Here is a 27,111-nt window from a genome sequence, read left to right as displayed (position 1 = left end):
TAAGAATTTAGGGTAAATTATGTATTTAGTACTTAAATTATTAGTTTTAGTCAATTTTACTATCTGAACTTTTAATTTTTTCAAAATCATACCTAAAGTTTGATTTTTGTTTTATTTCAGTATCCGTTCAAAATTTAACATTAAGTTTTGAAAAAATTGAAAGTTTAGGTACTAAATGTGTTAAGTTTTTAATGCCTGAGCACTAAAATAAAATAAAAACTAAACGTTAGCCATGATTTTGAAAAAATTAAAAGTTTAAGTACTAAATTAGATTAAAATTAATAGTTTAGATATTAAATGCATAGTTTACCCTATTGTTTTTATAGAATAATGATTGGGTTGAGGTATATAATCGTAGTTGATATGGTCTAATATTGGTTCATAAAAAAAGTAGCGAAAATGATGGTGCTTTTCCCTAACAAAAGAATGGAGCGACTTTAATGGCTTTAATTAGTGCTTCGATTATGCGCATGCAAGAGGGAAACCAAAAAAAGACGTGGAATGGGTTCCCCCGGTTTCAAATTCATCGTCCGCCACAGCTTGATTCATCATTGGGAGGGTTTAATCAGAGACCAAGCAATTTTCCTTGCTTCCTTGCTTCTCGTCTCCACCCATGAGAGAAACCTAGAAAATCAAATAGGTCCCCAAGATTTTAATGAAGAAATATGAGTAGAACTCATTCAGCACGAGGAGAAAGAGGGGAAAGAAGATCAGATCGATCAGTGGCCGTTGCGGTCGACAAGGACAAATACAGTCTGCAAGCTCTCCACTGGGCTATTGATAATGTCCTCATCAGAGGCCAAACCTTGAGGCTCGTTCATGTTCTTCAGAAACCAATCTGCCCCGTTAGTCCAGGTATGTATCGCCTTGATTAGGGTTTTCTTTTTTGGGTTAATTTGTAATCTCAAATAGTAATTGAATCAATCGGTTCCTTCATCAGATGACGGTGGCGTTGGTGGTGATCGACAAGTTGATAATCAGAACATGGACTTCTTACTTCGACTTCGAAGCTTATGCGCCCGTAAACATGTGAGTGTTAAGCCTGTTTGGATCAAGGACGATATTAAAAGAATTCAAATAGGATAAAGTACACATATGATCTCGCGATTATAGAGTATTGATTAATTAACTGCCTCGACCCTTAAAAGTTACAAAATAATCCTGATGAGTTCGACTATTAAAAGTTAAAAAGGGTCATCCGATTATTTATTATATTTTAAACTCATCCTTTTTTTAAAAAAAAATTGATAATAAAATATGATTTCATAATCTCAAACAAAATCGAACTCGATCTAATACAATGACTAAATCCAGAACCAGCATTTGACCAATTTTCAATGCATACAGATACAGTGTGAAACAGTTGTACTAGAGGATTCAGATGTTGCAAAAGCACTTATCGGATATATTCACCAATATGAAATTGAAACTTTGTTTGTTGGTGCAGCATCAAAGACTGGAATTTCCAGGTACCCAGCACCCCAATAACTAATGCATGTTTTCCCTCTATTTTTAAATTGTGTGTGTGTATGTATGTATGACTGAATGTATGTATGTTTGTATGAATGTATGCATGTATGTATGTATGTATGAATAAATTTTGGGTTATATACTTGCAGGTTATTCAAGGGAACAAATGTTCCATCTATCATACTAAAATTGGCACCAAATTTTTGCAATGTTTATGTAATTTCAAGAAGAAAGGTTGCTGCTGCACGAACTGCTACTCGTTCAGTCCCCAGAAGAACTCAAAGTTGGAATGATTTGGCAACCTCAGACACGTAAGCTACCAATGATTATGCCCATCATCTCGTGTTATATATATATTATGAATGTAGTGTAATCCTTAAAAAAAGATCACTCTGATTCAGGGAGAACGAGGGATTATATGATGAAGATATATCACTTGACATGATGAACTCATCCTCAACGGAAGGCTCCCTTATCTCTTCCGTTTCCTTAAATGGGAGCGTCGGACATTCTTTGAGATCACCCGTCGTGCTCGACCCGTGCCGGTTGTCAAATGTCGGGCCACCGCCGCCAGGCAGCGCAGTCGTTCCTTCCATTGGCCGAAAGCGTCATTCTAGTGCCGGCACTCTCACTGACTACTCGTTCTTGTTGGATGATGATTCATCATCTTCTGCAGAATCTCCAGTAAGTTCATTTATTCAATTCCCATGCCTTTAATGTAATAAATAAACATGATCAATTCTGGGTTTCTTTGTTTTAAAAAGAGAATGGAAGAAGACAATGATGAAACAAGAAGGTTAAAGATAGAGCTGAAGCACACGATGGACATGTACCATGCAGCTTGCAAAGAGGCATTAAATGCCAAGCAGCAGGTAAACTATACATTAAAGCTGCGTTCTTGTATGCATGCATGTATGACGTAAATTAAAACAATTCTATAGGTGATGGAACTCCAAGAATGGAAGAGAAAACAAGAGAGAAGGCTGAGAGCATCATCACCGTCGTTGGCAACAGTTGACGACACGACTCGGAAAGTGGTGGAGAAAGAGGTGCAGAAAAGGGTAGCATTGGTGAGAAGAAAACTTCTGTATGAATTAGGGCAATGCCAGTACCAGGCCCACTTAGTTGAAAAATACCGAGGCTTGTTTCATATTTTAGTCGTCATTTTCTTGTACTACTTTTATTTCACTATGTTCATACCTGTAAGAAAGTGTTATCCCTCCCAAGATTACACATAAATTCTGAAACAATGCCATACAAAAACTTTGATTAATGCAATTAAAGTATTGCACACATTAAATGCCATGCTTGCTTTGAATTTCCATTTACAAAAATTTTAACCCTCCATTAAGACCTTTATGGTATCAATCTCAACTCATCCATTTCTTAAATCCCCAATTAAAAATATGAAGTTTGGAGTAAAAATAAATTATACAAAACTTTGATTAATGCAATTAAAGTATTGCACATTAATGCCATGCTTGCTTTGAATTTCCATTTACAAAAAATTTTAACCCTCCATTAAGACCTTTATGGTATCAATCTCAACTCATCCATTTCTTAAATCCCCAATTAAAAATATGAAGTTTGGAGTAAAAATAAATTAGACTTATTAGAGTAATGCTTATTTTATTCGATTATCAATTAATTTGGTGTTTGCACTTTTTTCATTTTAAATATGTTGGATCATATGAGTTGTGCATTCGATTTTAATTAAAGTAATCTGGCATTAAAAATAAGGGTAACTTACACGAATAATCTCCTGATTATAGGGTATTGTTTTATTAAGTCTGTCGCTTACTAAAAGTTACAAAATGAACTTAACAATGGAGAACCATTTTGTAAATTTTGATAGTCAAATGACTCAAGAAATCAACACTTTATAGTCGAGAGACTTAATAAAACAATACACTATAGTCTACATCATTTGTGTACATTACCCTAAAAACAATCATATCCTAACTTAAAGTTGTCATCTTGTATGCAATAATAATACAAACTAATTTTAAAAATTATTGTTTTTCGTCCCTGTATCCATATCTATATCAGTGCAACATATACCCGTTTGGTGTCTAAACGGACCGATTAAGTGATTCGCTTTGGGAATAGTCAGCCGGAGATCAAACCATGTTTGATCAAAAGCCAATTTTTTTTTTCTGGCGTACGCAGTGTTCTATTGCTTTCCACATCCAGCTGATGATATCCAAGCTGGCGGTGCATCCATCTCACTAAATTTTACGTCAACATTATTCCCATGAATTGGCATTACTGGCGGTGTTATCAAAGTCTGGAAATCTTGCATTATTTTAAAATGCGGCATGAGTCCTTGAAAGAAGAAAAATAGAGCAATGGAGTAGAGATGCTTGAAGAAGCGGGGAGAAGATGAGCAAAATTGAGGATTGGGAAGAAAAAAATATTTAAAAAAATGGATAAATTGAAATGTTGTCACTTAAATATTCTGAATTTATAAAAAGACATAATCAGTTTTTGTCTAAAATTTAGGTGCTCAATTAAAAATTAAATCATTTTACTTATGGGTCACGTCATCCGATTAACGGCATTTAATGTTCGGGTGACAAAAAACTAATAAAACGATAGCGTAAGTGACCGGAACTCAATAAAATAATAACACAAGTGATCAAAAGATGTGTTTTTTTTTAATTTGGTGAACATAAGTATATAAATATAAAAGGAAAATGGCTAAAATTTAGTCAATGTATTATTTAAGTGAAAATGATGTAATTTTAATTTTGTATATTTACTGAGTCACGTAAGTAAATTGTTAACTTCGGTAATCGTATCTTAATTAAAATAAAATAAAAATGATTAAATATTATGTATTTTTGAATACGTGTGGAAAAGTCTCTAAAACTCAAACGTAAGTAGATAATTATAATTCACATTTAAAAATTTTATGATTAAATAATAAAAGATATAATCGATCGTTAAATTTATTACCTGATATTTAATTATTTTGTTTTCGAAATTATCTTCCCAGTAGGTTGACTTGTGTTTACATCTCGAGTCCTATGGAAACATGCAATGATCCAACAACGAAAAACAAATGAATATAGGCGGCAAATTAGGGATAACCCAATGGTAAGAACCCTCGGCCACCGGACAGCTTGAGGAGAGAGATCCAAAACTGTATGAAATTTCTTAATTTCTATTTCAGTGGATAATCCATGCAATTGCAATTGAGGGTCCAAATCCAGTCCATACATAACATCACGACATAAATATAAGCATCCCTCACCTCAATAAAGAAATACCCAACAATCAAAGTCCCTTCAGCTTAAAGCTAGCGTCCGTTCACTCATCGAACGACGCCGTTTTCATCATCTCCGGTCACTTCTCAGCTGCGACGGTCCATAACCGCTTTCTCGTTTACCTTCTCAAGGGAGAGGAAAGGTCGATAACATTACTCTGACATGGTTGAATTTTCATTCTCTATTTTACAGGAATAGTTTAAGTCAATCATCAGAACTTGAAAAATCCCAGGGAAAAAGGTGCCCGTTGTTTCAGCAGAGTTAAGAAGTGGTACATAAAGCCAGTAGCCTTGTTTTAGGCTTCCATGCATTCACCATTTCCGGTTGTGTTGAACTTAGATGGGTGTTCCCTCTTTGGGGCTTCAGTCTGAAAATCAAGGCGACACTTGTCCATTGTTAATGGAGCAACCAAGTGACTTTAGTGGACATGTTATTGACATGCCAAGGAGTGGCGATGCTTCTTCATCAAACTTATCTTCTGAAACAACTTCGAATGGGCTGGATGTTTTGCAGCATCCAGACAGACCTTCTACTAGTGCAAGAGCGCTGTTTTCACAACCTTCTCAACCTTCAACATTTTCTCCCAGTGGTACTAACTCAAGAACCTCATCTGCTGTAAGGAGAGGAGATTCCCGTAGGAGGAGGAGTCCATTAAATTCTGTTTTGTGGATTTCTGTTGAACTGGTTCTTACAGTGAGTCAGATTGTAGCATCTATGGTTGTCTTGTCTTTGTCACAAGATGAGCATCCTCGTACGCCTCTGTTTGCATGGATTGTGGGTTATTCATCTGGATGTGTAGCAACCCTCCCTCTTCTTTATTGGCGTTATCGTCATCGTAACCAGGCTTCTGAGCAAGACACTGCTCAAAATCATCATTCTGCACACAATAATGCCCCTGCCAGATCCTTTTCGCTCTCTGTCACAAGGACTTCTGATGGGGGTGATCATCGTAATGCAACTACATCTCCTAGGGGTGGCCAAAACATGGGAGTGATAAATGCCAGGTATAGTTTTTCTTATTTCGAAATGAGGGGTGATAAGCAGAGAATAATACACTCATGTAAGTTATGTGTGTTATATTTGTTTAGTTTTACAATGAGCATCCAACCTAAAGTCAATGAGCAATAGTTAGAGCAACCCTTGTTATATTTATGCATCCAAGATACACTCAACATTGTGAGATTTAGTAAATCTCAACTACGATGTTCTGGTGATAAGCAGAGAATAATACACTCATGTAAGTTATGTGTGTTATATTTGTTAAGTTTTAAGATGAGCATCCAACCTAAAGCCAATGAGTAATAGTTAGAGCAACCATTGTTATATTTATGCATCCAAGATACACTAAACATTGTGAGATTTAGTAAATCTCAACTACGATGTTCGGGTGATAAGCAGAGAATAATACACTCATGTAAGTTATGTGTGTTATATTTGTTAAGTTTTAAGATGAGCATCCAACCTAAAGCCAATGAGCAATAGTTAGAGCAACCCTTGTTATATTTATGCATCCAAGATACACTCAACATTGTGAGATTTAGTAAAGCTCAACTACGATGTTCCCCCTCATACGTAGAAGATAATGAACCTATCATCTGACATGAATTTCATGTGTAGAAATAATCACCTTCAATTTTCAATCAGCATTTTTTTTGTACTGCAGAATTAAAACGCTAGTAGAATACTTCAAAATGATTCTAGATTGCTTCTTTGCTGTTTGGTTTGTGGTTGGAAATGTCTGGATCTTTGGTGGGCATTCATCTCCCAGTGAGGCTCCTAACATGTACAGGTAGTGATGATCATTGCTGCCTGCTGGTTGGCATATCCTGCATTTAACTTTGATTTGTACTTCTCTGGAGAACTCATATTTTTTGTCTTTTTTGTTTCCAGGTTGTGTATAGTTTTTCTTACGATTAGTTGTATGGGATATGCAATACCTTTTATTCTATGCGCTAGTATCTGTTGTTGCCTGCCTTGTATTATTTCTGTCCTTGGATTTAGAGAGGATCTATCACAAGCCAGAGGAGCGACGCCTGAATCCATAGAGGCTTTGCCTACTTACAAGTTTAAGGTGAAGAAAAGTAGAAACAGTGATGGTAAGGAAATCAACTCGGGTGCCAGTGAGGGTGGCATCGTGGCTGCTGGAACAGAAAAGGAACGTGTCATCTCTGGAGAAGACGCAGTGAGTGATTCATTTCATTATTGTTTTGATCATTCAGAACATGTCTCGTACTTACTAATACTATTGGCACTACTCGGATTTTGAATAGGTGTGCTGCATTTGTTTGGCAAAATACGTAAATAACAATGAGCTGAGGGAGCTGCCATGTTCTCACTTCATGCACAAGGAATGCGTGGACAAATGGCTTAAGATCAATGCATCGTGTCCTCTTTGCAAGAGCGAGGTTGGGGAGAACATATTGGACTCGATGTCGGGGACAACTGCAACCAGCATCTTGAGTTCACTCTCCGGAACACATGATAACCATCAACGAGGTGAGACAATGGTGGGCAACAATTATAGAAGCTCTGTGTTTTAAAGAATTTAGTAATGTAATACGTAGAAATTAAAAAAAAATACATATGAAGTAGTAGTAGTATAATATGTGTATATTGATGCCTTGAAATTTGGTATTTGAACGTGCCAGCTGCATACAGTTTGATGGTCTTTCTTCTTATGTGTTGGATGGTCGTCCCTTCCATTCTTTATGGTTGTCTTACGGGGTGAGACTGAGCTTGTTAGACTCACTTGATTGTGACTCGCAAGACTGGCACAAAACACGGCAGTTCTACTGTCACCGTTCCTAAATTATTACTGTGTACCCACCACATTGGCATTGAACGTGTATGATTTCTTACTGTCGTTAAATTGAATTGGTTTACTACCATGTAACTACCCACGCGGATATTATATAATTGCAGAATTTGCAAGAACTTTAGGCTTTGTAAAGGGGGCTTCAAAGCTGTGAAAATGAATTTCAATTTTTAACTTACAGCCTTTGATTTCTCACCTACTTTTGCAGTTTACACATTTTTTCCGATTTGTATCTGATTTTTTTTTTCTAAATAAATTTTAGGGTAGATTATATGTTTCGTAGTTAAACTATCGATTTTTTCAAAATCATATTTAAAGTTCAAATTTTGTTTCATTTTAGTACTTTTGTTCTAAATTTAATGTTAATTTTTTTTTGAAAGTTTATGTATTAAAACGGATCAAAACTGATAGTTTAGGTATTTATTCATAAGTAACTTTTTACCATTGAACATTTGCATCCTTGACATTAGAGGTGCACAAAAAATTTGAATATCCGATTTTGTGTAAAAAATATCCGAAACCGGATTTGGGAAAAATTGGTTTTTTTAAACCGGATCGGATATTTTAAAACCGGATAGTATAACCGGTTTGGGAAAAAATTGGACGATCGGATTTTTTACCAGATAAAAATTGATTTTTTATCCGGAAAAAAATCCGGTCTGGGATTTAAAAAATTGGATGACCGGATTTTTTATCAGATTAAAAACCGGTTACATTGATTACATCATCCGTCCCTTCAAACCGGTTATGATCCGAACTGATTTTTTTATAAATCGATTTTTTGACTTAGTGAAAAAACTGAATCAATTTTTATCGGATCCGAATTGGATTTAAATTCAACTATGTGCATCTCTACTTGACATTCATAGTAATCAAATTCATGAACAATTCCTCGTTCATGAACAATTCCTCGCCACCAAAGTTGCTTGACTTGTGCCTTCATAATTGGTTTAGTTGGCGCATTAGGAGATATTCCGTCAAATAACACCCAAAATACTACTACTAATAATAACAATAGTCTATGTTTCTGTCATTCTCGTTGTTTTAAAATACCTTGTACAATTTACACAAACTTGTATATGGAGGTGAGTAAAACTTAAGTCGACTCGAAAAATTAAATTTTTTGACTAGATTCGAGTCAAATTGACTTCGAATTACAATTTCATAAACTCAGCTCGACTCGAAAAAAATTCAAGTTCAAATCGAGTTGTAAAATACAACTTGAATAACTCAAAATTTTTAGTAATTAGTGGGTTTATTTTCAAGTTTGAGTCGAGTCCTTGGACTTTGTATGATATATGTATATCACGTATGAAAAATAATATGAAAAAATATATTTGCATTGTATATATGATTATAAAAAGTCACTTAAATTGGAATCAAATAATACTATAATATTATAAATATTTACAATTAAATTTAAATAGAAACTCGAAAAAATTTCAAATCAAGTTCGAGTTGTAAAATAAGACTCGTCAACTCGAATAACTCAAAATTTTTTGACTCGACTCGATCGAACACTAACACCTACTTGTACAGTATATGGTATGTACGTACACATCACAGTAATCAAAATGGATCCAATCATAACTCAGCAGGACCGGATAGTGGATTAAAGCAAAAAGAAAGAGGATGGTATATATGAAAAGAATAGAGCAATCAAGAAAAGGCATCATCATTTTCAGTTATCCCGGCTAAGTCTGGTTTTCTTGGGTTCAAACTTGGCTATGTCACTTTATTAACTATGCCACAAAGAACAGGAAAAACATAAGGAATAGAATCAAAACAAAAAATATCTTGATCATCAGCCACCTGTTAGACGATATGCTGTTTAGGTACTTGAGCAATGCTCCCTGCGCTCCCTCCACATTTGCTAAGGTGTCATCCATGTTCTCATCAATCCTGTAAAAAAAATCAGTTCAATCAGTGGTGGTTCATAGCTCAGTCAAAAGACCTAGACGGCAATATAAACTTATACTGCCATATTCTTCATACAGGTAAAATTGTTTTGCATTGGTGGAAATTCTCTGTAACTTTTGACAGTCACCACCAAATGCAAGAAACACAACAAATGAATTCTCAAATACTCCCAAGCACTCAATCAGAAAAAGAACAATAGTCACATTTTTTTTTGTATAAACACCGGTATCTGATCCATTGATTGAGTAATCCGGAGCAGATATTACAGACTCATTACGGGGGCGTCCCCTCCCAAACAGTTTGCTTCATTCACAACGTCGGGATTCAAACATTGGAGGTTGTTCAAAGGACTTAGCACTTCATACCAACTAGTAGTTGGTAACAATTACATTATTAATTCCACATAATTTTAAATGCCATGACGAAGCCACCATAATTTTTTGTTGATTATTGAATTCAATCATTTTTCTAGTGCAACCATGCAATTATGTGAAACTCAGCTATTAGCAAAAATAAATAAATTCATATATATATGAAAAACAAAGCTCTCCTTCAATAGAAAACCTGATAGCTATCTCTCCTTGCTGAGAAACCAGAGTGGCTAGCTGGTTGAATATGGTGCCTAGCTCATGAATAGTGGATTCTACATTTTGAAGAGCTTCAGCTCTGCTCTGCATGTAGCTGTCTTGCAATGGAACCATTTGTTGTTGCTGCTGTTGCTGCTCCTGAAGCAATGGCTGACTCTCCCTATCATGCTTTCTATTCAATTAAAAACCAAAATTGAAGTTTCACTGTCATGCAGAATTTCAAGTGGATATGGTTCAAATAAGAAGTTCAACCCAATTAGATTAAAACAAAAATAGTCAACAGTAGTTGATTCCAAAAAGATGGAAAGAGAAACAAATATTTAAAAGGAAAAAAAAGTATGAAGAATAAAAGCAAATGCGCAGCATGAACCACCACAAGTACATGGTACTGCATAAAAAGCAAACAAGAAAATACAGTTGTGGCACAAAAGAAGGCAATATGCACTAATCATAAACTGCTAAAACTGCACAAGAGGAAATTTTAAGAATTGTTCCATGAGTATCAAACAACAAGTTATCATACAATGGACTAGGAAGTTATGAAAAATAAGTGCTCCATTATTTTCTGCGGTTAATGAGGTTAAGAGCAAAATATTAGAATCAGTTGTTACCTTGGAAACAACTGAGATGAAGATGCAGATCCATTAGCCCATTGTGGAAGGTTGTTTGAAGCTCCGGCTGCAGATTTGGCAGCCAGGGGGCGCTGCCGTACAAAAGGATTTGGAGAATCCTTTGAAGCAGTGGAAGAAAATAACTGTCTTCTATTCTCATGAACCTTTAAATTCTGAAAAAGGAAATTCAATTGCCGTTGATTGTCATGGGAATAATTTCTAAATGAAATTACTACAAGAAATAGTAAAACAGATCAAATTAAACTCAGTAAGCAAACAAACTGAAAAACTCAGCCTTACCTCTGTTCGCATAGTGAGGACATCTTTAAACTCTTTTGTGGCGCTCATCAAGCGATTCTTCAAGTCATCTACAACTGTGGTTGAATGACTAGATGTGTCACTGGAGACACCACCTTCGTTTCCAGAATTGCAGAAAAGCTGAAGGTCTACCACAGCAGAATTAAGGGCAGTGATATCCTGCTTTATAACAGCAGTGAGCTCTTGGATTTCCATAGTAGGGTCATCAAAAACTGAAGTCCTCTTGGCCACTGCAAAGTAAGTGGGATTCTTTATGATAATGGAAAACATCTGGGATCATAGTAACTATGGTAAGAAAAACGGCAACAATAAACTCGTATCAATATCTAGTCTGTTTGTCTTCTTCGATATCCGTCATTGAAAGATGTGCACATTGGAATTTCATCAAGCTCAGCTACAACAGTGGTACCATATAAACCAAGACAACCAAGATTGGAGTTTGCCGACTCGCTGCTTAAACTCTCATGGGTTAATTCAACACTAATGATCAAGTACATTATTCCAAAACATTGTTTGATGGAAATGTTTCAAGCATCGAAGTTCATTTTTGCACATCCCATAAGCCCATTGAATCTATCACTCCTCTCAGGAGCTCATAAATTTCTAAGCTACACACCCGAGAAGCTAAATTTCAGGTTTCAAATAAACCGTGCCTGGCTTACCTTCATCTTTTTAAGAACTATACCATGCAAATCCTTTGGGGGGGGGGGGGACAAAATTCTAAATGTAAATGAAGCAGGTATAAAGTATAAACACTTACATTTAGCTAACTTAGAAAGCTTCTGCGAAGTCTGATGAATCCCCAATCCAACCTTAGAAGCCCTCCTATTAAACTCCAATTGATGCGCAACCACAGATCTCTTGTCCTCCGCTCTCGACCTACTACTACTCGGCCCATTTTGGTTCGGTCCAGACGTGATCGACTTCTTTAACCTCTCCGCTACGCTCAGAAATTCTTGCGTCCGATCCCTAAATGACGACTGTGCCGGCTTTACAGGCATTTTTTTATCAACCTCCACGATCTTTTAAAAGGGAAAAACTAATGTTCCTAATACAATACCTGATTCCTCGAGGGAAAAGTAGGAAAATGAAAAAGATTAAAAAAAAAGCTCAATTCCATCAATTATCTTTGCAATTAAACAAAAAACAGAGATATAGGCGAAGATTCTTACTTCGAACCGGAGGGATCTGACACCGTAATATTCCAGATCGAGCTCAATTAGGAGAAGAAATCGAAGGTCGAGATCTAGATCGAGATCAATACAAAATTCTTAATAATATACAACGATCAATCCGAGAAGGCTATACTGATGGGTGAAATCGAAAAACGAAGAATTTCGGGTGCTCTAGCAGGGAAATGCAAAGGCAATTCGAAAGCACCGACCGATGCACCCGAACCGGGGGAAAGAACTTAACCATAGTCCATAGAGTTCGGGTCGTTATGTTGCGTTAATTTTGGGGTAAATTACACCACGGTCATTTAATTATTAATAAAGTTATCTTTTGATCCTTCAATTAGGAATATGATGAAAATGCAACACAAGTGACATTTGTTCCAAGTTCTTTCCAATACATGGATACTGAAAATGAGGCCGAAATCATTACATTAAAACTTTACTAGAGTGTAAGAAGGCTTCGAATGTCACAATCTAAGAAAATAATCTAAAATGAATATAAGATAATAAGTGATCCATCTGAACTAAAGTTCATCTTAATCAAAGTTCATCTTAATCAAATGATCAATTATTTCGTTCATTTCTCAATAAATCTTTTAGAACTTAACGAACCATACTTTGTCACACATATTAGCTCAGCGGCGACTTCAGAATTTTTTTTAGGTTGTGCACATATATATTAATAATTTAAAACTTTTATATCTATGTTGATATGATAAAATTTTAGGGTGGACGTACCCATTCTAACATCACTGTTCATCCATCGCATTAGTTATAACTCATATTAAGGCCAAAGGAATGGAAGAAGATGATGGAGAAAATTAAATAAATTTAAACGATAAAATGTAATGTAATTTACCTGTAGATTTCAATTTTGACAAAGTAAAAAGAATCGCTTTTAATATTATTTAGGGTAAAATACATGAATGGTCACTTTTAATTTACTCGTACTAGGCCCACACCCAGTTACGACCAGCCGCTCATTCTACGTTTTTCTTAGCTTGTATTATGTTTGGTTGCCGAGAAAATCAAGTTAAAGATGAGTAAAATGACTGGTTTCCATTAGAGAAAATTTATTCACTCATTTCACAACCATTTTTTTTCTTTTTTACAAAAATACGTCTCGTTATGCATCAAATATTTATGATTAACACTGAGTGATAAAAGCTTTCTTCATCGTCTTCGTTTCTCTTTCATCTCGATCCTTTCATTTCTCAAAGATCAAATATGCATATTCCAATATCATAATCTGAACTTGAACTCAGTAACTCCAACTTGTTCACTTCTTCTCTACTACTTTTCAACAACAGTAACGTCATGTCCGAGTTGCTACAATTATTAGTATCAATGCTTGAGATCGAGACAACCCCTTGTTGATCACCATTGTTATGTCTATCTTCATGACTCAGTTGTGAAGCAACAAACTTATCAAGGGTTCTCCAATCAGTTACTTTCTTGGTGGTGGTGGTGGCGTTGCACATTCTTTTCTAATCATCATTTTCTTCTTCATAGTTATTACCATTATTATTATTTTCTGATAGGTGTGATTAATGAGTTGAGCCACTCAAACTTGATTCGGTCAAAATTAGGTAAAAACTCGATTCGAGTTTACTCGACTTGAATTCGAACTCGACACGAGACCTTAACGAGTTGAGTTGAGCAAAGTCTAACTCGACTCGATAAGTTCTTGAGCAGCTCATTAATTTTTTTATATAATTTTTAGTATTTATCTTAAAAAAATATTTCATACACTCAAATATCAAACATTATTTATTATTTTAATATTTTTTTATTGTTACTTTGGAGTTTATATTTTAAAATTACTTCATATACTCTTTTGATAATTTTTGGTTAAATTTATTAATTTATGTTTATATTAAGTTTTACATTGTATTATTAGATTTTATCGTAGTTAAGAAAACAAGATAAAAATTTCGTTGAATTTAACGAACAACGAGGTGAACAATGAGCATCGAGGTTAATGAGCAATGAGTTGAGCAACATATTTTCTTAACGAGCACGAGTCAAGGTGAACAATAAATTTTTTTAACGAGCACAAGTCGAACACTACCTAACTCGTGATCGACTCGCTCGATAAACACCCCTATTATTTAATACAATAGATATCGAGCTTGGCTTATTCATTAATGACAGAGAAGGGCTCTCTTGGTCTCTCGGGTACCGAAAAACTAGTTAAAACCAGCTAACAAGTCTGCTAAGGAAGAGCGTGGGGCATGCGGAGCTAGTAAGCGTCACTTATGCTGGCGGTGACAAAAAGGAAGACAAGAAAGATGAGACAAAGTCGGAGCCACCGCCGTACCATATACCAGTATTACTAACAGGCAGTGCCATGGCAGAAGAACCAACAATCCCAAGAGCTAGCCCCCTCTCTAAATCAATTCAAACGCAGGTTACCAAGAAGTCAAAGGAGCAGTCTCGTGTGGCATATTAGTTGTCAGATCAGTCAGTTAACGTACCACATCAGTTTTTCATTATCTACGGTAACAATGCCGAATGATCATTTTACTACAAATCAATAATATTAATGATCAGTTTTTAACTTTTTAAAGTTCAATGGGAAAATAAAAATTTATTCATTCATTAATGACCATTCGTGTATTTTGCACTATTATTTACTTTTATGCTTTGTGATAAATTTTGGGTAAACTATATAAGTGGCCACCTAACTATAGTTTCTTTTTATTTTGACCATCATTTTTAAATTTTTTTGTCAATCATGTTACCTAACTATTTAAATGCATTCAATCAAGTTACTTATCGTTAACATTTAAGAGAAGTGTTGAAGTCGCAGTTAATAAAATTTATATAATTACACATTTAGTCTTTTATTACTTATACAATCTATCAAATTCGTCATAATTTTAAATTAATTCATTATATTTAATCATCTAATAATATGATTGGCCCTTCGAGGTGGACAACAACAGCCACAACCAATGCACCAGCACTGGTTTTTGGCATAGTTGTTTACAACGTTCACTATTTATCTTATACTATAATGAAGGTTAGAAAAAATGAAAACAAAATTAATTATACCGACTAGATTCGAGTATATATATAAAAAGATAAACTAATAATTTATACCAGGTTAGATCATTCGATGATTTCTTATCTTAAACCTAGTCCTGCTCTGCATTGATCCGATTTGAATATATTAATATTTTAAAATAGTTAAAACAATGCATTTATAATTATTTATTATAATTTAAATTATAAAAATAATATATTTTTACCTTAATATTTCGAATATATATAAAAAGGTAAACTAATAATTTATACCGGATTAGATCGACTCAGTGATTTCTTACCTTAAACCCGACCCTATTCGAATATATTAATATTTTAAAATAGTTAAACTTTAATAATCATTCGTGTAGTTTACGCTATTTTATTTACTTCAATACTTTGTGAAGAATTTAAACTGTTGCTTCACCTTCACGGAACTAAATGGGGCAATGACTAGACACGAACGTTTAAACGTGGGATTAATATCTTAATTTGTCACGTGAGATATCCAATAATTGATTCCTTATTAATTCTAATTAATATTATCATTCAAGTGCATTCGTGTCAATTTTTCATGAGTAATTTACAGTATCAACTCTTCGTATCGTATTGGAACAGTATCATCTCCATTTTAGAGAATCGCTATAGGCTGCGCTATATCTGGCGTGACACTGTAGCATGCGCTATAATTTTGTTTTTTTTAATTCAAATATATTAAATTACAAGATAGATAAAAATACATTGAAATTAGATATTTTTTTGTAATTTTTTTTTATTTTTTGTATTTTTTCTAATTTTTTTAATTCAAATAGATTAATTTACAAGATAGATAAAAGTATATTGAAATTAGATAAATAAACATATTAATTGTTACATGCGTTGAATGTTTTATTTATGTTTTTTATCTTGATATTTATTAGAAATGTATATGTTTTATTTTATATTTACAAAATCAATATTATAATAGTTAAATATTATGAATAAAGTAGAGTTGATGATAGAGATAGTGTTAAAAATGAATTAATGTTTCATTTTTAGAGTAAAGATAGAGATGTAGAGTAAAAATGAAGACTGGAGATTGCCTTAAATATAAGAACTTCTTTTAATCAATAAAATTTACTAAAAACAATTATATTGGACGAACAGTTTAATTGAAATTTTGAAACTATAAATACATTATTAATGATAGGTATTTATTGACATAAAAGTTAAAATATTATTAGTTTGTTATACATTTATACTTTGTTTTTATGTATTTTCCTATTTGATCAAATAATTAGTATGTTATATATTAATTTTAACAAATTGACACCAAAATAATCAAATTATTTTAAAATATACATAATAATTCCTTAAAAATATAAAAAAATTATCAAAAATAAAATGATAAGAGTTTTTTTAGTTTATTAATTATGTGTTTAAATCTCTGTAATGATTTTTAATTTTTTTGTACTATATCCTTTCTCTTAGGTAAGTATAAGACATTATCTGTTCATAAATAACTCTCCACCATTTAATATTGAACACTCATACTCTTGACATTCTTGGTGCTTGAACCGGAACCTTAAAGAATAACAACAATTATTTTATCACCGACGTCACTTGATTCGTGGTTGTACCATACCCTTAAATAAAGATAACATGCTAATATTCTATTGAGTTAGTGTAAATATTAAAAAATGAAGTACTAAAATTTAAACATTAAAAAACAAAATATCAAAAAATTAAGTGTCAAATATAATTAGATTATTTAATATATATAAAACTTAAAGAATAAAAATACTAAATTAAAATTTCATTATATCATAAATAGATCATTATCTACATAAATTTTTTAATATATTTTATATAAAAATATTTGTACTAAATTTAAGATAAATACTTACATGGTATTTTAGCAAACATTATCCCAAAATAAATTACGTGACGGATCTTCTTTCCCTTTCGTATAAGATTTTTTTCCACTATAATACTTAACATCGTAATAATCTATCCACGTCAGCTAGGCAAGACTTTCGCCCAAGAATCCGATATGACCAATTCCAGCTGTCTTGTTGACCATACACGTGTCGGCATCGCAATAACTCAATAGGACAGCAACCTTTTCTGCGGTCACATCAAATCCCGACCGTTCATTTTCCGGTCAGATTTTATATTTGTTTTGTTCCCATTATTGGGCTGTCCTACTCCACCGACCCTTTCGTCTCAAACGCTATCGGACACTCAAACCCGAATAAAATTTTCAAAAGGAAAATGATTTAAATGTTAAATTGACAATTAATAAACAATTCTTAATCAATATTGACAGTTTAGCCCTAAACTATTGTCCATATTCTAAATTTGTTCTTAAATTCTAAAATATTTCAATCAAATACTTAAAATATCAATATAAATATTAACTAAGTTTTTTTATTAACTTAATTATCAATCCAAACATTAAATGTCTGTTTAAATATGATATAAAATATTTATAAAATATCATCATTAAATTATTATATGAATACAAACTAGCGAGACTAACAGAAGAAATTAATATAAATGTTATAGATAATTTAAGAATTTAATTAGAATATATCAAAGTTCAGGAACTTCCAAAGCAATTAACCCTGATGGACAGTGAAGAAGATATTTTTTGAGATAAGAGGGGTGAACACGTCATTTCATACGTTTATATTTGTGTCTATCGACAGCTATGACAAGCACAGAAGCCAGCAAGTAACAGCTTTCGCTTTCAGTTTTCGTACAGACCAGAAAAAATTTCGAAGTCTCGAGAAATCGAAGAAACCGATCTTCCCTTATCTCTTTAAGCAGCTATAAAAGGGCAGCTTTTTTACCATAATTTTCTCATCAAATTGTTGTGAAACAAACAAGAAGAGAAAAGGCTCTGATTGTGAGAAACTGAAAGGATATATTCACATTTGCTATCGGACGTTGTCATCGGGATCACGCCGTTGTTCTTGTTTCAGATCGGAGCGTTTCTCCTTAAGACTTAAAGTTCGTTATTTCGTAAAATCTGTTTTAAGCTGATAATAATATTATTTTTTGATTGCTGCTGAATTTTTTGTTTAGGTAATGTATTAGGCTAATGTTCTCTTTCGGAAGTAGTAATTCGTTGGTATTGATTTGTTAAGCGGTTTAGTTTCCGCTAAGTTTCTGAAAGAATTAAGAGAAACGTAAGGAAAAGTTGCTTGAAAAGATTCGTTTTTAGAAGATTTAGTTCTTTCACTAGGAAAAATATTGATGATTGAATCGGTCGTTCCTATTTAGCATCAGATGGAGAAATTTTGATTGCTTGATTTGTGTACTTTGGTCGAATTTGATTGTGTTAGAATAATTTGATATAAATCTCAGTTTGTTCTTGCTGGGTGATTGATTTGATGCAGTGTTTGTGTTGCTTTTGCTGCTGCTGCTGCTGTTTTCTGTTTTTGAGATATTGCTGCTGCTAATTTCTGTTTGATGTGCTTTGTAGGGATTTAGGCGTAAATGTTCTTTTAACTGTTGTTCGTATTTGCTGAATTGGTTGCTTCTTTTTATTAGAGATTGTTGTTCTTTTATCTCTCTGCTTGGATGGCTTTTGTGTCTATAACGTTGATTCGATTTAGAGCCTTCAGCATAAGCATTTGATATCTATTACATTTGTACCGAAGTATTCTACCTTAGGGATTGCTTGTTACAAATCAATATTATAGTTTAACCATCCTTTGCGGTCTCTATTACGTTATTGACTCAAAAGTTTTAAAAATTTAATCAAGTCTGCTTTCGGTTGTAGAATGAGGAAAACGAACTTGAATTGTTTTTATTATCGGTATGCCTTTTGCTTGACAGCTGAGTTTCGTATTCTCTAACACACGATGTAACCTTGGTTTGTCTTTTGAGTAACTTTTTAAGTTGTCCTTGAAATGAACAAGAGAATAATAATGACTTTACAATCTCATTTTGGAGTTCACTTTTGAAACTTGATATTATGTATATCTTTCCCTGGCAATAAAGTGCTAGATAAGAGACTATTGAGATTGCGGAATACGTGGGAAGCAGGAAATACAAAAAACTTGTGTTTACTTGTTACCTTAGAATGTGTGGTTGACTGCAGCGAGGGGAGGACACCAAAACTTTGATTTCTGTACTTTGAATTCCATTTGCTCCTGCAGATTTTCACTAGAAATCATTAGTGAATTTTGTGCATATATCTCTTTCAAACTTCGATTGACACGTTCATTACATTCCTAATCCCCATGCCCTATTCGTCATTCTAAACCCTAAAACTCACTTCTTCCCAAATTATGGGGTCAATCTACTAGTTGCTATGATTCATTTCCAAAAGCCATAGGAGGGTGTATTCTAAACTGGTTAGAAATAAAAGAATTTTTGCTAATTGGTTTCAACTAGAATTTTCCTAGAAATGAGGTATGTTGATGGCCGGTGAACCAGTTTGGTTATGTTTTAACTGAATAATCTTTCGATAGTTGGAGATTTTCTTGTAGAACTTGATTTTTCGAGAGAAATAATTAAGTTCCTAATAAGCTTAATTCTATCTGAAGATGCACCTTCTCAAGTTCTAAGGATGTCAAAGTATTAAGGGATGGAGAGTAAGTACTATTGTCAGAGGGGAAACTTGGTGCTGAAATGCTAGAGGTAGGGTTGCTTGTTGTGGACGATAATGCAGCAAAATTTTGCAATCAATCACTCTTTCCCTTTTTTTTTCCTTTTCATTGGAGAACATGTTTGATTCTGTGATATATTGCTTTTACCATAGGTTGGGACATCTATGGTCATCTCCAGTATAGTTGGATTTGGGTCCAGAACTTCAAGCAATCAAGTTTATCATGCAATGCTATTGCTTTCTATTCACTGCTGGAGGCTCTGGAGTTCCTCAGTGCTGCATTATTCTTATTTATGTGGGATTATTGTAGTTCTACTAGGTTTGATGAATCCTTCACTTGGGAGTAATGCTGATTGGAGCTGTTCAACCTTTGTTGGATTATTTTGTTGCTGATTTCAACTGGTCTGAAGCAGTGTAGAAGAAAGCAACAATGTCATGGAGTGTTTACCTGGCTTGTTCAAGCCACTAGATGTGTGTAAAATATTGGGTTCTTAGCTAAATTTGTTACTCTCTGCAGGTTTTTTAGGGCTGCACATGCTTTAACATAAGATACAGTTAAACTGGAGATGTCTTTTTCAATGGAAGAAGTTGAGATTAAGCCTTCTGCAGCTGAAGGACTAGAGCTTAGCTGTCAGCAACAAAACGAAAACTGCAAAGTATATGAAGAAGAGGCGGGGGGGTCATGCTCACCACAGTCAGCTCTAGGTTGTATGGTCAAACAGGAATCAAATGAAGCAGAAGCAACTGAATTGCTGGATAAGGGGCTTATGCAGTATGGGTATGTTCGAGTCTTTCTTTTTCTTTTTTAATTTATTTCCATTCAGGTTTCTTTCATTTGTTTGTTGGTTAATACCACGTGTTGCTAATTTTCCCTTTTTTCTCCAGTTGCGCACATTATCACAGAAGGTGCCGGATTAGAGCTCCCTGTTGTGATGAGATCTTTGATTGTCGCCACTGTCATAATGAGGCAAAGGTTTGTTCTTATGATTAACATTTTACGATCAACATTAATTGCCTTCTATGTGACATAGTCGTATGAGAATGCTATTGTCAATAATTTGAGTGTTATCCTTCTCAGAATAATATTTACATGCATTAATTGAAAATACTTTTAACATTCTATTGAATGTTATCCTTCTCAGAATAATATCAATGTTGATCAGAAGCTGAGACATGACATCCCACGCCGTCAAGTCAGTAAGGTATTTATATCCATAAATTGAGCCTGTTTTCTTTCTACCCGGTGGTATTCCTGGAATTCTGTTCTTTTTATTTTTCTGGCATCACCGTTGTAATTCTCCATATTCTAATATTTCCCTGAAAATTTTACCAGGTCATTTGCTCACTGTGTGGCACAGAACAAGAGGTAAATTACTCTTAGCTTTTTTTATGTTCTTTTAAGTATTTTCTTTCGATGAAAGATGTCAATATATAAGCTTAAACCTTTAAGATATTACCGTGTAAAAGAAATGATGATGATATTCTTGATGATGATGAAAATTTTAGTCTGCACAATATAGTGCTTTTAGAGTTGTTTTGTCTAGGTGGGATTTTGTCTGAACATGTTTGCTTTTGATATCATTTTGAACAGGTCCAACAAGTCTGCATCAACTGTGGTGTGTGTATGGGGAAATATTTCTGCGAATCCTGCAAGCTCTTTGACGATGATGTAAGTGGATAATAATTCCCTAATGTAGCATTCAAATGTGAATCTAAGTTTTCCCATGGTTTACTGTTTTGTGATTTGTTTTGTTGTCTCAGCTTTTCATGTTTTGCACAGAGTTGATAGATACATATAGTGGCATACTAACGTTTTTTCTACTATGCAGATATCGAAGAGACAGTATCATTGTGATGGTTGTGGGATCTGTAGGTATGTTCATGTCCTTGGTTTTTTTTTGGCTTAATATTTTGTGACAATTTAGAAGTTATTTTTTCCTTGGTCAATATTTTTTTGGGGGAGGGGGTTGAATTTTTCTGTTGATCTTGTCATTGACACAACTAAATAATTAATGTTATATTCTCCCAGGATTGGAGGGCAGGAGAACTTCTTCCATTGCCACAAGTGTGGTAAGCTTATACGAATCTATCTTTTTTAAGATTGTGTTAGAACTTATTGGGTATTTGAACATCACTAATACTTTTATCTGTTTGTTTTTTCATTTTCTGTTGCACAAAGGTTGCTGCTATTCAATTCTTCTGAAAAACAGCCATCCCTGTGTGGAAGGAGCGATGCACCACGACTGTCCTGTATGCTTTGAGGTAATTTCAGATTCACCTTATTAACCATCAAATGCTATAAAAAAAATTGCTTCAATATTTACCTAACTGAAAAATTTAACAATTTATGTATGCAGTTTCTGTTCGAGTCGAGACAGGATGTAACTGTTTTGCCCTGTGGGCATACAATTCACACAAATTGTTTTAAGGAGATGAGGGACCATTTCCGGTATGTGCTTCATTTCAGTCTCGGGACCAACTGTTTCCTCAATTTGTGATACCTATGTGTTCTAAATGGTATGCTAATCACTATAACAGATATGCCTGCCCTCTGTGCTCCAAATCGGTTTGTGACATGTCAAAGGTTTGGGAGAAATTTGATGAGGAGATCGCAGCTACACCAATGCCAGAACCGTATCAAAATAAAATGGTTCGAATCTGAGCATCCTCTTATCATTTATAGAATGAGTTCACCTGAGGTTCCTTTCATGGAAGAAGTTTCTTATTACCTCTGTCCGTTTACTAATTGTGGGTAACAGGTTTCAATCCTCTGCAATGATTGCGGCACAAAATCTTTAGTTCAGTTCCACGTATTGGCTCGGAAATGCCCGAACTGCAAATCATACAATACTCGGCAAACACAAGGCTAAAGTGGCTAGAGTAGCATCTGGAAATGACTTGGATATTTGTCTTCTTATTTGGTGCATCAACCGTGAGAAACCTCTGCAGGACTTATGACAGGAGCTGATTTGGTGTCCTTCGTGCTTGTTCTTTCGGAGTAGTATTTAGTAATTTCAGAAGCGTTAATGTAGTGCTTGTGTTTTCGTTTCTTTTTTAGATGGACTCATCTTGCCAGGTCTCGCCTAGACGATAAAAGCAAACCTTCGATTATTGTTTAGATTTTTACCTCCCATGTAGTGTATGAATGGCTGTTTCATCCTTTTACGCTTTCTATTTCTTCATCGTTTAAATCGGTTTACCGATGAACATTCATTTACATATATGTCCTTTTAAAGTGCTCCAAAATAATTTACCCTCATTCCTACCAGCTTTGGTACAACATAACTCTATATCCTAATGCAGGCCTCGATCAATCATATGCCAACGGCATAATGAACTATACAAAATTGTATGATATTTTTTAAAATAAAGGGTAAAGTTCACAAATGATCCTTGATGTAAGATACCGTTTTATTAAATTTTTTGATTATTAAAAGTTATAAAATAATTTTTTTCAATTATAGAATGTTTGTTTATTAAGTTCTTCGATTATTAGAAGTTATAAAAATGTTCATCAGACTATTTATTATTTTTTGAAGTCGTTTTTTCGTTGATATACTGGTAATTGTCTAAATTAGACATTAATATGATGATTGAGATATGAGAGTTCGTTTGAAATTTTGAAACCAAATTTTATTATATTACAGTTAACATGTTAATGTTTAATTCAGAAGATTGTCAATTCTTTAACAAAAAAAAATGAGTTTAAAAATAATAAGTAGTCAAACAACCACTTTGTAATTTGTAATAATTAAAAAGTGATCAACAAAATAACTTAGAGACGGAAGATTATTTTATAATTTTTAATAGTTAAGATATTCTATTTGTGTACTCTACCCTAAATAAATTAGCAATAGAAATGATCTTTCCCTAATTGATTTGTGATTTAACACATTTGAAGCTCATTTTATAATTATGTGATATTAAAAAGAATTTTATAATTATGTAATTTAACACATTTGAAGCTCATTTGTGTACTCTGCTCAATCGCATTCCAGACTGAAAAAAATACCCCAAAGTAGTAATGCATAAGTAGCGCAAAGAAAGTTACAAATGCAACCTAAACCGATCTCGAAAATAATATCAGAACGCTGATACAATACCATGCAACTAATAAAGAATCCAAGCAAAACATGTTATTGTCGCTGCCTTCAGTTCTCCCTAACAAAGTAAAGCTCAATATAATAAGGTAGCAGATACGATTGATTAATGTAAAGGTTGATTTATTTCGAGCTCTTCGACTGCCGATTCTCTCTTCAATCCAGCTTTACGGACGAGAATAGATAGTGCACGAACCAGAACGAAGAGAGGAACCCAATTGTGCCAGTCGCCAACATGATTGCTAGGACCATGAAGAGAGAATACCCCAAATAGAGAGTTGCAGAGACTGGTCCACTCAAACTCTTGAGGTCGAATATGAGATAGTTTACGGAGTACAAGAAGATGTAGATGGCAACCGAACCAGAAGAGAAGAAGGATTTCCACCACCATTTCCAGTCCTCCACGCATAGATGCATGTAAGTTAAAACCAAGGATACTTCGGCACAGACCGCGACGAGGAGGATCATAACGATGAGCAGAAAGCCGAAGACGTAGTAGACACGCCCCATCCAGATGCTAGACATGATAAAGAAAAGCTCGATGAAAAGGGTACCGAAAGGTAGAGTTCCAGCACCAAGAACCAACAGCCACGATGGGTATTTTTGAGCCGGGATTTCCCTAGGGATCTGGTTGGTTCTAACAGGGTATTCAATATGAGGTGCCTTTGCCCCGAAGTATCCACCGACTAGGGTGAGTGGAACCGAGATGCAGAACCAGAGTAGGAGTAGGATAACAAAGAGCGAAAACGGGATAGCTCCTGTGCTATGGCTTCCCCACAGTAGGAAATTCAAAGTGGTGAGAATCAAGAAGGCGATACCAGGGAAAAAACAAGCAGCCTTCCATGCGACCGAAGCCCATCCCTTGTGATCACCATAGCTGATAGTTCTCCAAAGCCGAACTGCAACATAGCCAGCTGCAATTCCCAGAATCATGTAGAAGAATATCATACCTGTAATGAGGGTTCCTCGAGATGCCGGGGACATAAATCCGAGAGCAGCAAACAATATAGTCACGATTCCCATCCCGAGGATCTGAACTCCATCGCCAACCATAATACATAAAAGTGCAGGATGGGACGGAGCACGGAAAACGTCCCCAACAACTAACTTCCAGCCAGACAACTCCTCATTCATATGCACTTGGGCTTCCTTGTCGAGCTCCTCGTACCGGGTCAGATCCCGCCTGACGGTCCTTAAGAAGATCACAAGGACTATACCAGCAAGGAAAGTGATCACCATAAGGGAATTCAAGATTGAGAACCAATGGACTTTGGATCCCTCCATCTTCAAATAAGCATCCCAACGAGATGGCCACTTGATATCACTCTCCTTAAAGGCAACCTCATACGTGAAGGCGATTGGCTGACCTTCTTTGATCGGCATCGAGACAGTAGTCGTCTCACATTTAATCGGAGACGGATATTGGTCATAGATTTTCAAGTTCTTAACCAGATTCCCTTCATGCATGACACTGCAAGGAACCACTTCGAATCCAACAACTATATAACCCGGCACATCCGATCCTCGTTTGCCGCCGCCGGGGATAACATCAGCAGCATCACCGGTCCCCATCATATTAGCCATATTCGTTTCCTCATACTTATGAACAAGCACCTTGAATTTCAAATGATTAAACACATAATAAACATCCTCAACCTTAACCCCGACCGGGAACCCGGTCCACCTCAACATGAAACCCCCTTTCATAGTATACCTTATCGCAGGCAAGTTATCGAGAATCAAGTTAACCTGATACATCTCATCAATCCTCTTCTTCAACAACACATAATCATCGGCCGACAACTTATCGGATTGACACAAGAAGATCTCGGTATCGTTAGTGTGCATCTTAAACCTATAAGGCGAATTCTCAATCCGATCTCCCATGAGAATCTCACCGAGATTCTCGGCACTATCCTTAACACCCTCGGGAGGCTTACAAAAGGGTAAACTGTAATAGCTAAAGGGCATTTCAGTGTCGATGGAAGTTAGGGAATTCACTTTGACAGACAAAGGATCCCCGACGACATATTTGTGAGGGTAACTACCAGGCAGATAAAACCCATACCCAGATTGAAATATCAAGAGAATTGTCAGTACCCAGATCCCAAAACTAGCCATTGAATTCAGGTTTTGCAAGATGTTGGCAAACCCAGATCGAGAAATGGGTTTGTAAACGGATTTTGGCGAGAGTTTCGATGTGGGTTTTGAAGAAAACAAGAAAAAAGTGTAGCAATGAAAATGAAAATTGAAGAAACTATGTAAAGGAAGAATGGATCCGACTGACCTTTGGAAAGAGAATGAGAATTGGAGGAGAGAAAGATGCGAAAAAGGGTGTCTATGAAGAAATTTGAAGTCCACACATTGAGATCTTCAAAGTGTTTTTTTTTCAGATTTATTCCAAATAAACGGAAATTTCGAGAGAAGAAAGCGGCAAAGAAAATTATGATAATGGGTCTTGAATCACTGTTTCTGCTAAATAAGTCACCGACGTCATATGGTTTCATTGTTTATTTCATCTCAATACTATTAAAATAAAGGGTAAAGTACATAAGTGTATTCCCTAATTATTAAAAGTTATAAAACGGTTTCTCAATTATAGAGAGTTGTTTTATTGAGTTACTTGACAATTAATAGTTCAAAATGGCACTCGACTACTTATTATCTTTCAAACTTGTCATTTTCCGTTAAAAATTTAATGGTTGTCTAAGTTGGACATTAACATGTTGACTGAGATATGATAGTCGTTTGAGATTATGAGATCATATTTTATTATATCTCATTCAGCAATTAACGACTCGGACTTTCATCAATTTTTTAACTGAAAATAGAAAATTTGGAATATAATGAATATCGGGTGACCATTTTATAAATTTGAATAGTCAATGGCTCAACAAAGCAACTCCCAATAGTTGGAGGACAATTTTATAATTTTTAATAATAAAGGAAATTAATAAAGTAGTATTCTATAGTTAGGGGACCATTATGTACTTTGCCCTAAAATAAATTTTCATTTAAAATTTGTTTAATTATTGACGAATTCAAGCTTATTTATGTTCACAGCATAAACAAGTTCGTTCATTAACTAGTTTATAGATTTATTTATGAATTTGTTTATCAGTTTTCTTCGTTATTTATGTTTCAAATATTAATAATTGTAAGGACTAAATTGAATGTGTAGTAAATTTTAAAGTTCAAACTATGAAGGTTAAGGAGATT

General features: G+C 34.5%; 6 protein-coding genes across 9 annotated transcripts; 4 read left to right on the top strand and 2 right to left on the bottom strand.

Moving 5' to 3' along the window:
- Positions 1-665: 665 nt before the first annotated feature.
- On the top strand, positions 666-1,789 carry LOC120164776 (U-box domain-containing protein 35-like). The gene is made up of 4 exons (XM_039174440.1): positions 666-855; positions 941-1,029; positions 1,348-1,469; positions 1,620-1,789. The coding sequence occupies exons 1-4, from the start codon at positions 666-668 to the stop codon at positions 1,783-1,785; spliced, it is 567 nt and encodes a 188-aa protein (XP_039030371.1). The 3' UTR covers positions 1,786-1,789.
- Positions 1,790-1,891: 102 nt separating this feature from the next.
- Positions 1,892-2,708, top strand: LOC120164775. Its single transcript, XM_039174439.1, has 3 exons — positions 1,892-2,154; positions 2,235-2,342; positions 2,412-2,708. Exons 1-3 carry the CDS (start codon positions 1,912-1,914, stop codon positions 2,706-2,708), a joined length of 648 nt encoding a protein of 215 aa, XP_039030370.1. The 5' UTR covers positions 1,892-1,911.
- Positions 2,709-4,924: 2,216 nt separating this feature from the next.
- Positions 4,925-7,690, top strand: LOC120164666 (E3 ubiquitin-protein ligase At1g63170-like). Of its 2 annotated transcripts, XM_039174327.1 has the most exons (6): positions 4,937-5,010; positions 5,106-5,743; positions 6,403-6,528; positions 6,630-6,921; positions 7,010-7,235; positions 7,388-7,690. In XM_039174327.1, the coding sequence occupies exons 2-6, from the start codon at positions 5,139-5,141 to the stop codon at positions 7,465-7,467; spliced, it is 1,329 nt and encodes a 442-aa protein (XP_039030258.1). In that variant the 5' UTR covers positions 4,937-5,010; positions 5,106-5,138; the 3' UTR covers positions 7,468-7,690. The 2 variants fall into 2 exon arrangements, with proteins under 2 accessions (XP_039030257.1, XP_039030258.1); XM_039174326.1 differs by having other exon boundaries at positions 4,925-5,743.
- Positions 7,691-9,267: 1,577 nt separating this feature from the next.
- On the bottom strand, positions 9,268-12,318 carry LOC120164668 (syntaxin-32-like). 3 transcript variants are annotated; one of them, XM_039174328.1, is made up of 6 exons: positions 12,078-12,318; positions 11,751-12,003; positions 10,973-11,220; positions 10,673-10,845; positions 10,039-10,233; positions 9,268-9,456 (listed from the first exon to the last, which is right to left on the bottom strand). In XM_039174328.1, the coding sequence occupies exons 1-6, from the start codon at positions 12,108-12,110 to the stop codon at positions 9,297-9,299; spliced, it is 1,062 nt and encodes a 353-aa protein (XP_039030259.1). In that variant the 5' UTR covers positions 12,111-12,318; the 3' UTR covers positions 9,268-9,296. The 3 variants fall into 3 exon arrangements, with proteins under 3 accessions (XP_039030259.1, XP_039030261.1, XP_039030260.1); XM_039174330.1 differs by having other exon boundaries at positions 11,751-12,050; positions 12,163-12,318; XM_039174329.1 differs by having other exon boundaries at positions 11,751-11,995; positions 12,163-12,316.
- A 7,991-nt stretch (positions 12,319-20,309) lies between these two features.
- LOC120164669 (probable E3 ubiquitin-protein ligase RZFP34) lies at positions 20,310-22,910 on the top strand. The gene is made up of 11 exons (XM_039174332.1): positions 20,310-20,570; positions 20,678-20,765; positions 20,935-20,994; positions 21,126-21,158; positions 21,384-21,461; positions 21,622-21,665; positions 21,822-21,862; positions 21,972-22,054; positions 22,150-22,241; positions 22,331-22,442; positions 22,552-22,910. The coding sequence occupies exons 1-11, from the start codon at positions 20,359-20,361 to the stop codon at positions 22,660-22,662; spliced, it is 954 nt and encodes a 317-aa protein (XP_039030263.1). The 5' UTR covers positions 20,310-20,358; the 3' UTR covers positions 22,663-22,910.
- Positions 22,911-24,018: 1,108 nt separating this feature from the next.
- LOC120164665 (transmembrane 9 superfamily member 11-like) lies at positions 24,019-26,241 on the bottom strand. Its single transcript, XM_039174325.1, has one exon. It carries the CDS (start codon positions 26,011-26,013, stop codon positions 24,049-24,051), a length of 1,965 nt encoding a protein of 654 aa, XP_039030256.1. The 5' UTR covers positions 26,014-26,241; the 3' UTR covers positions 24,019-24,048.
- Between the last annotated feature and the right edge of the window lie 870 nt (positions 26,242-27,111).

The sequence above is a fragment of the Hibiscus syriacus genome, unplaced genomic scaffold (assembly GCF_006381635.1).
Source record: "Hibiscus syriacus cultivar Baekdansim isolate YM2019G1 unplaced genomic scaffold, ASM638163v2 tig00111542_pilon, whole genome shotgun sequence".
Lineage (NCBI taxonomy): Eukaryota > Viridiplantae > Streptophyta > Magnoliopsida > Malvales > Malvaceae > Hibiscus > Hibiscus syriacus.
Note: the sequence above shows the minus strand (reverse complement) of the source record. Positions and strands in the feature narration are given on the sequence as shown.

Bases quoted from the DNA above. Each gene is read 5' to 3' on its own strand.
- LOC120164776 (XM_039174440.1), top strand. From the start codon at position 666: ATGAGTAGAACTCATTCAGCACGAGGAGAAAGAGGGGAAAGAAGATCA. The intron at 1,030-1,347 runs GTGAGTGTTAAG...CAATGCATACAG, and splicing joins GCTTATGCGCCCGTAAACAT to ATACAGTGTGAAACAGTTGT. The intron at 1,470-1,619 runs GTACCCAGCACC...ATATACTTGCAG, and splicing joins TCAAAGACTGGAATTTCCAG to GTTATTCAAGGGAACAAATG.
- LOC120164775 (XM_039174439.1), top strand. From the start codon at position 1,912: ATGATGAACTCATCCTCAACGGAAGGCTCCCTTATCTCTTCCGTTTCC. The intron at 2,155-2,234 runs GTAAGTTCATTT...TGTTTTAAAAAG, and splicing joins CATCTTCTGCAGAATCTCCA to AGAATGGAAGAAGACAATGA. The intron at 2,343-2,411 runs GTAAACTATACA...ACAATTCTATAG, and splicing joins CATTAAATGCCAAGCAGCAG to GTGATGGAACTCCAAGAATG.
- LOC120164666 (XM_039174326.1), top strand. From the start codon at position 5,079: ATGGGTGTTCCCTCTTTGGGGCTTCAGTCTGAAAATCAAGGCGACACT. The intron at 6,529-6,629 runs GTAGTGATGATC...TTTTGTTTCCAG, and splicing joins GAGGCTCCTAACATGTACAG to GTTGTGTATAGTTTTTCTTA. The intron at 7,236-7,387 runs GTGAGACAATGG...TGAACGTGCCAG, and splicing joins ACATGATAACCATCAACGAG to CTGCATACAGTTTGATGGTC.
- LOC120164668 (XM_039174328.1), bottom strand. From the start codon at position 12,110: ATGGAATTGAGCTTTTTTTTTAATCTTTTTCAT. The intron at 10,846-10,972 runs GTAAGGCTGAGT...TTCCTTTTTCAG, and splicing joins TCCTCACTATGCGAACAGAG to AATTTAAAGGTTCATGAGAA. The intron at 10,234-10,672 runs GTAACAACTGAT...TTAATTGAATAG, and splicing joins TCATCTCAGTTGTTTCCAAG to AAAGCATGATAGGGAGAGTC.
- LOC120164669 (XM_039174332.1), top strand. From the start codon at position 20,359: ATGTCTTTTTCAATGGAAGAAGTTGAGATTAAGCCTTCTGCAGCTGAA. The intron at 20,571-20,677 runs GTATGTTCGAGT...TTTTTTCTCCAG, and splicing joins AAGGGGCTTATGCAGTATGG to TTGCGCACATTATCACAGAA. The intron at 20,995-21,125 runs GTATTTATATCC...AAATTTTACCAG, and splicing joins CACGCCGTCAAGTCAGTAAG to GTCATTTGCTCACTGTGTGG.
- LOC120164665 (XM_039174325.1), bottom strand. From the start codon at position 26,013: ATGGCTAGTTTTGGGATCTGGGTACTGACAATTCTCTTGATATTTCAA.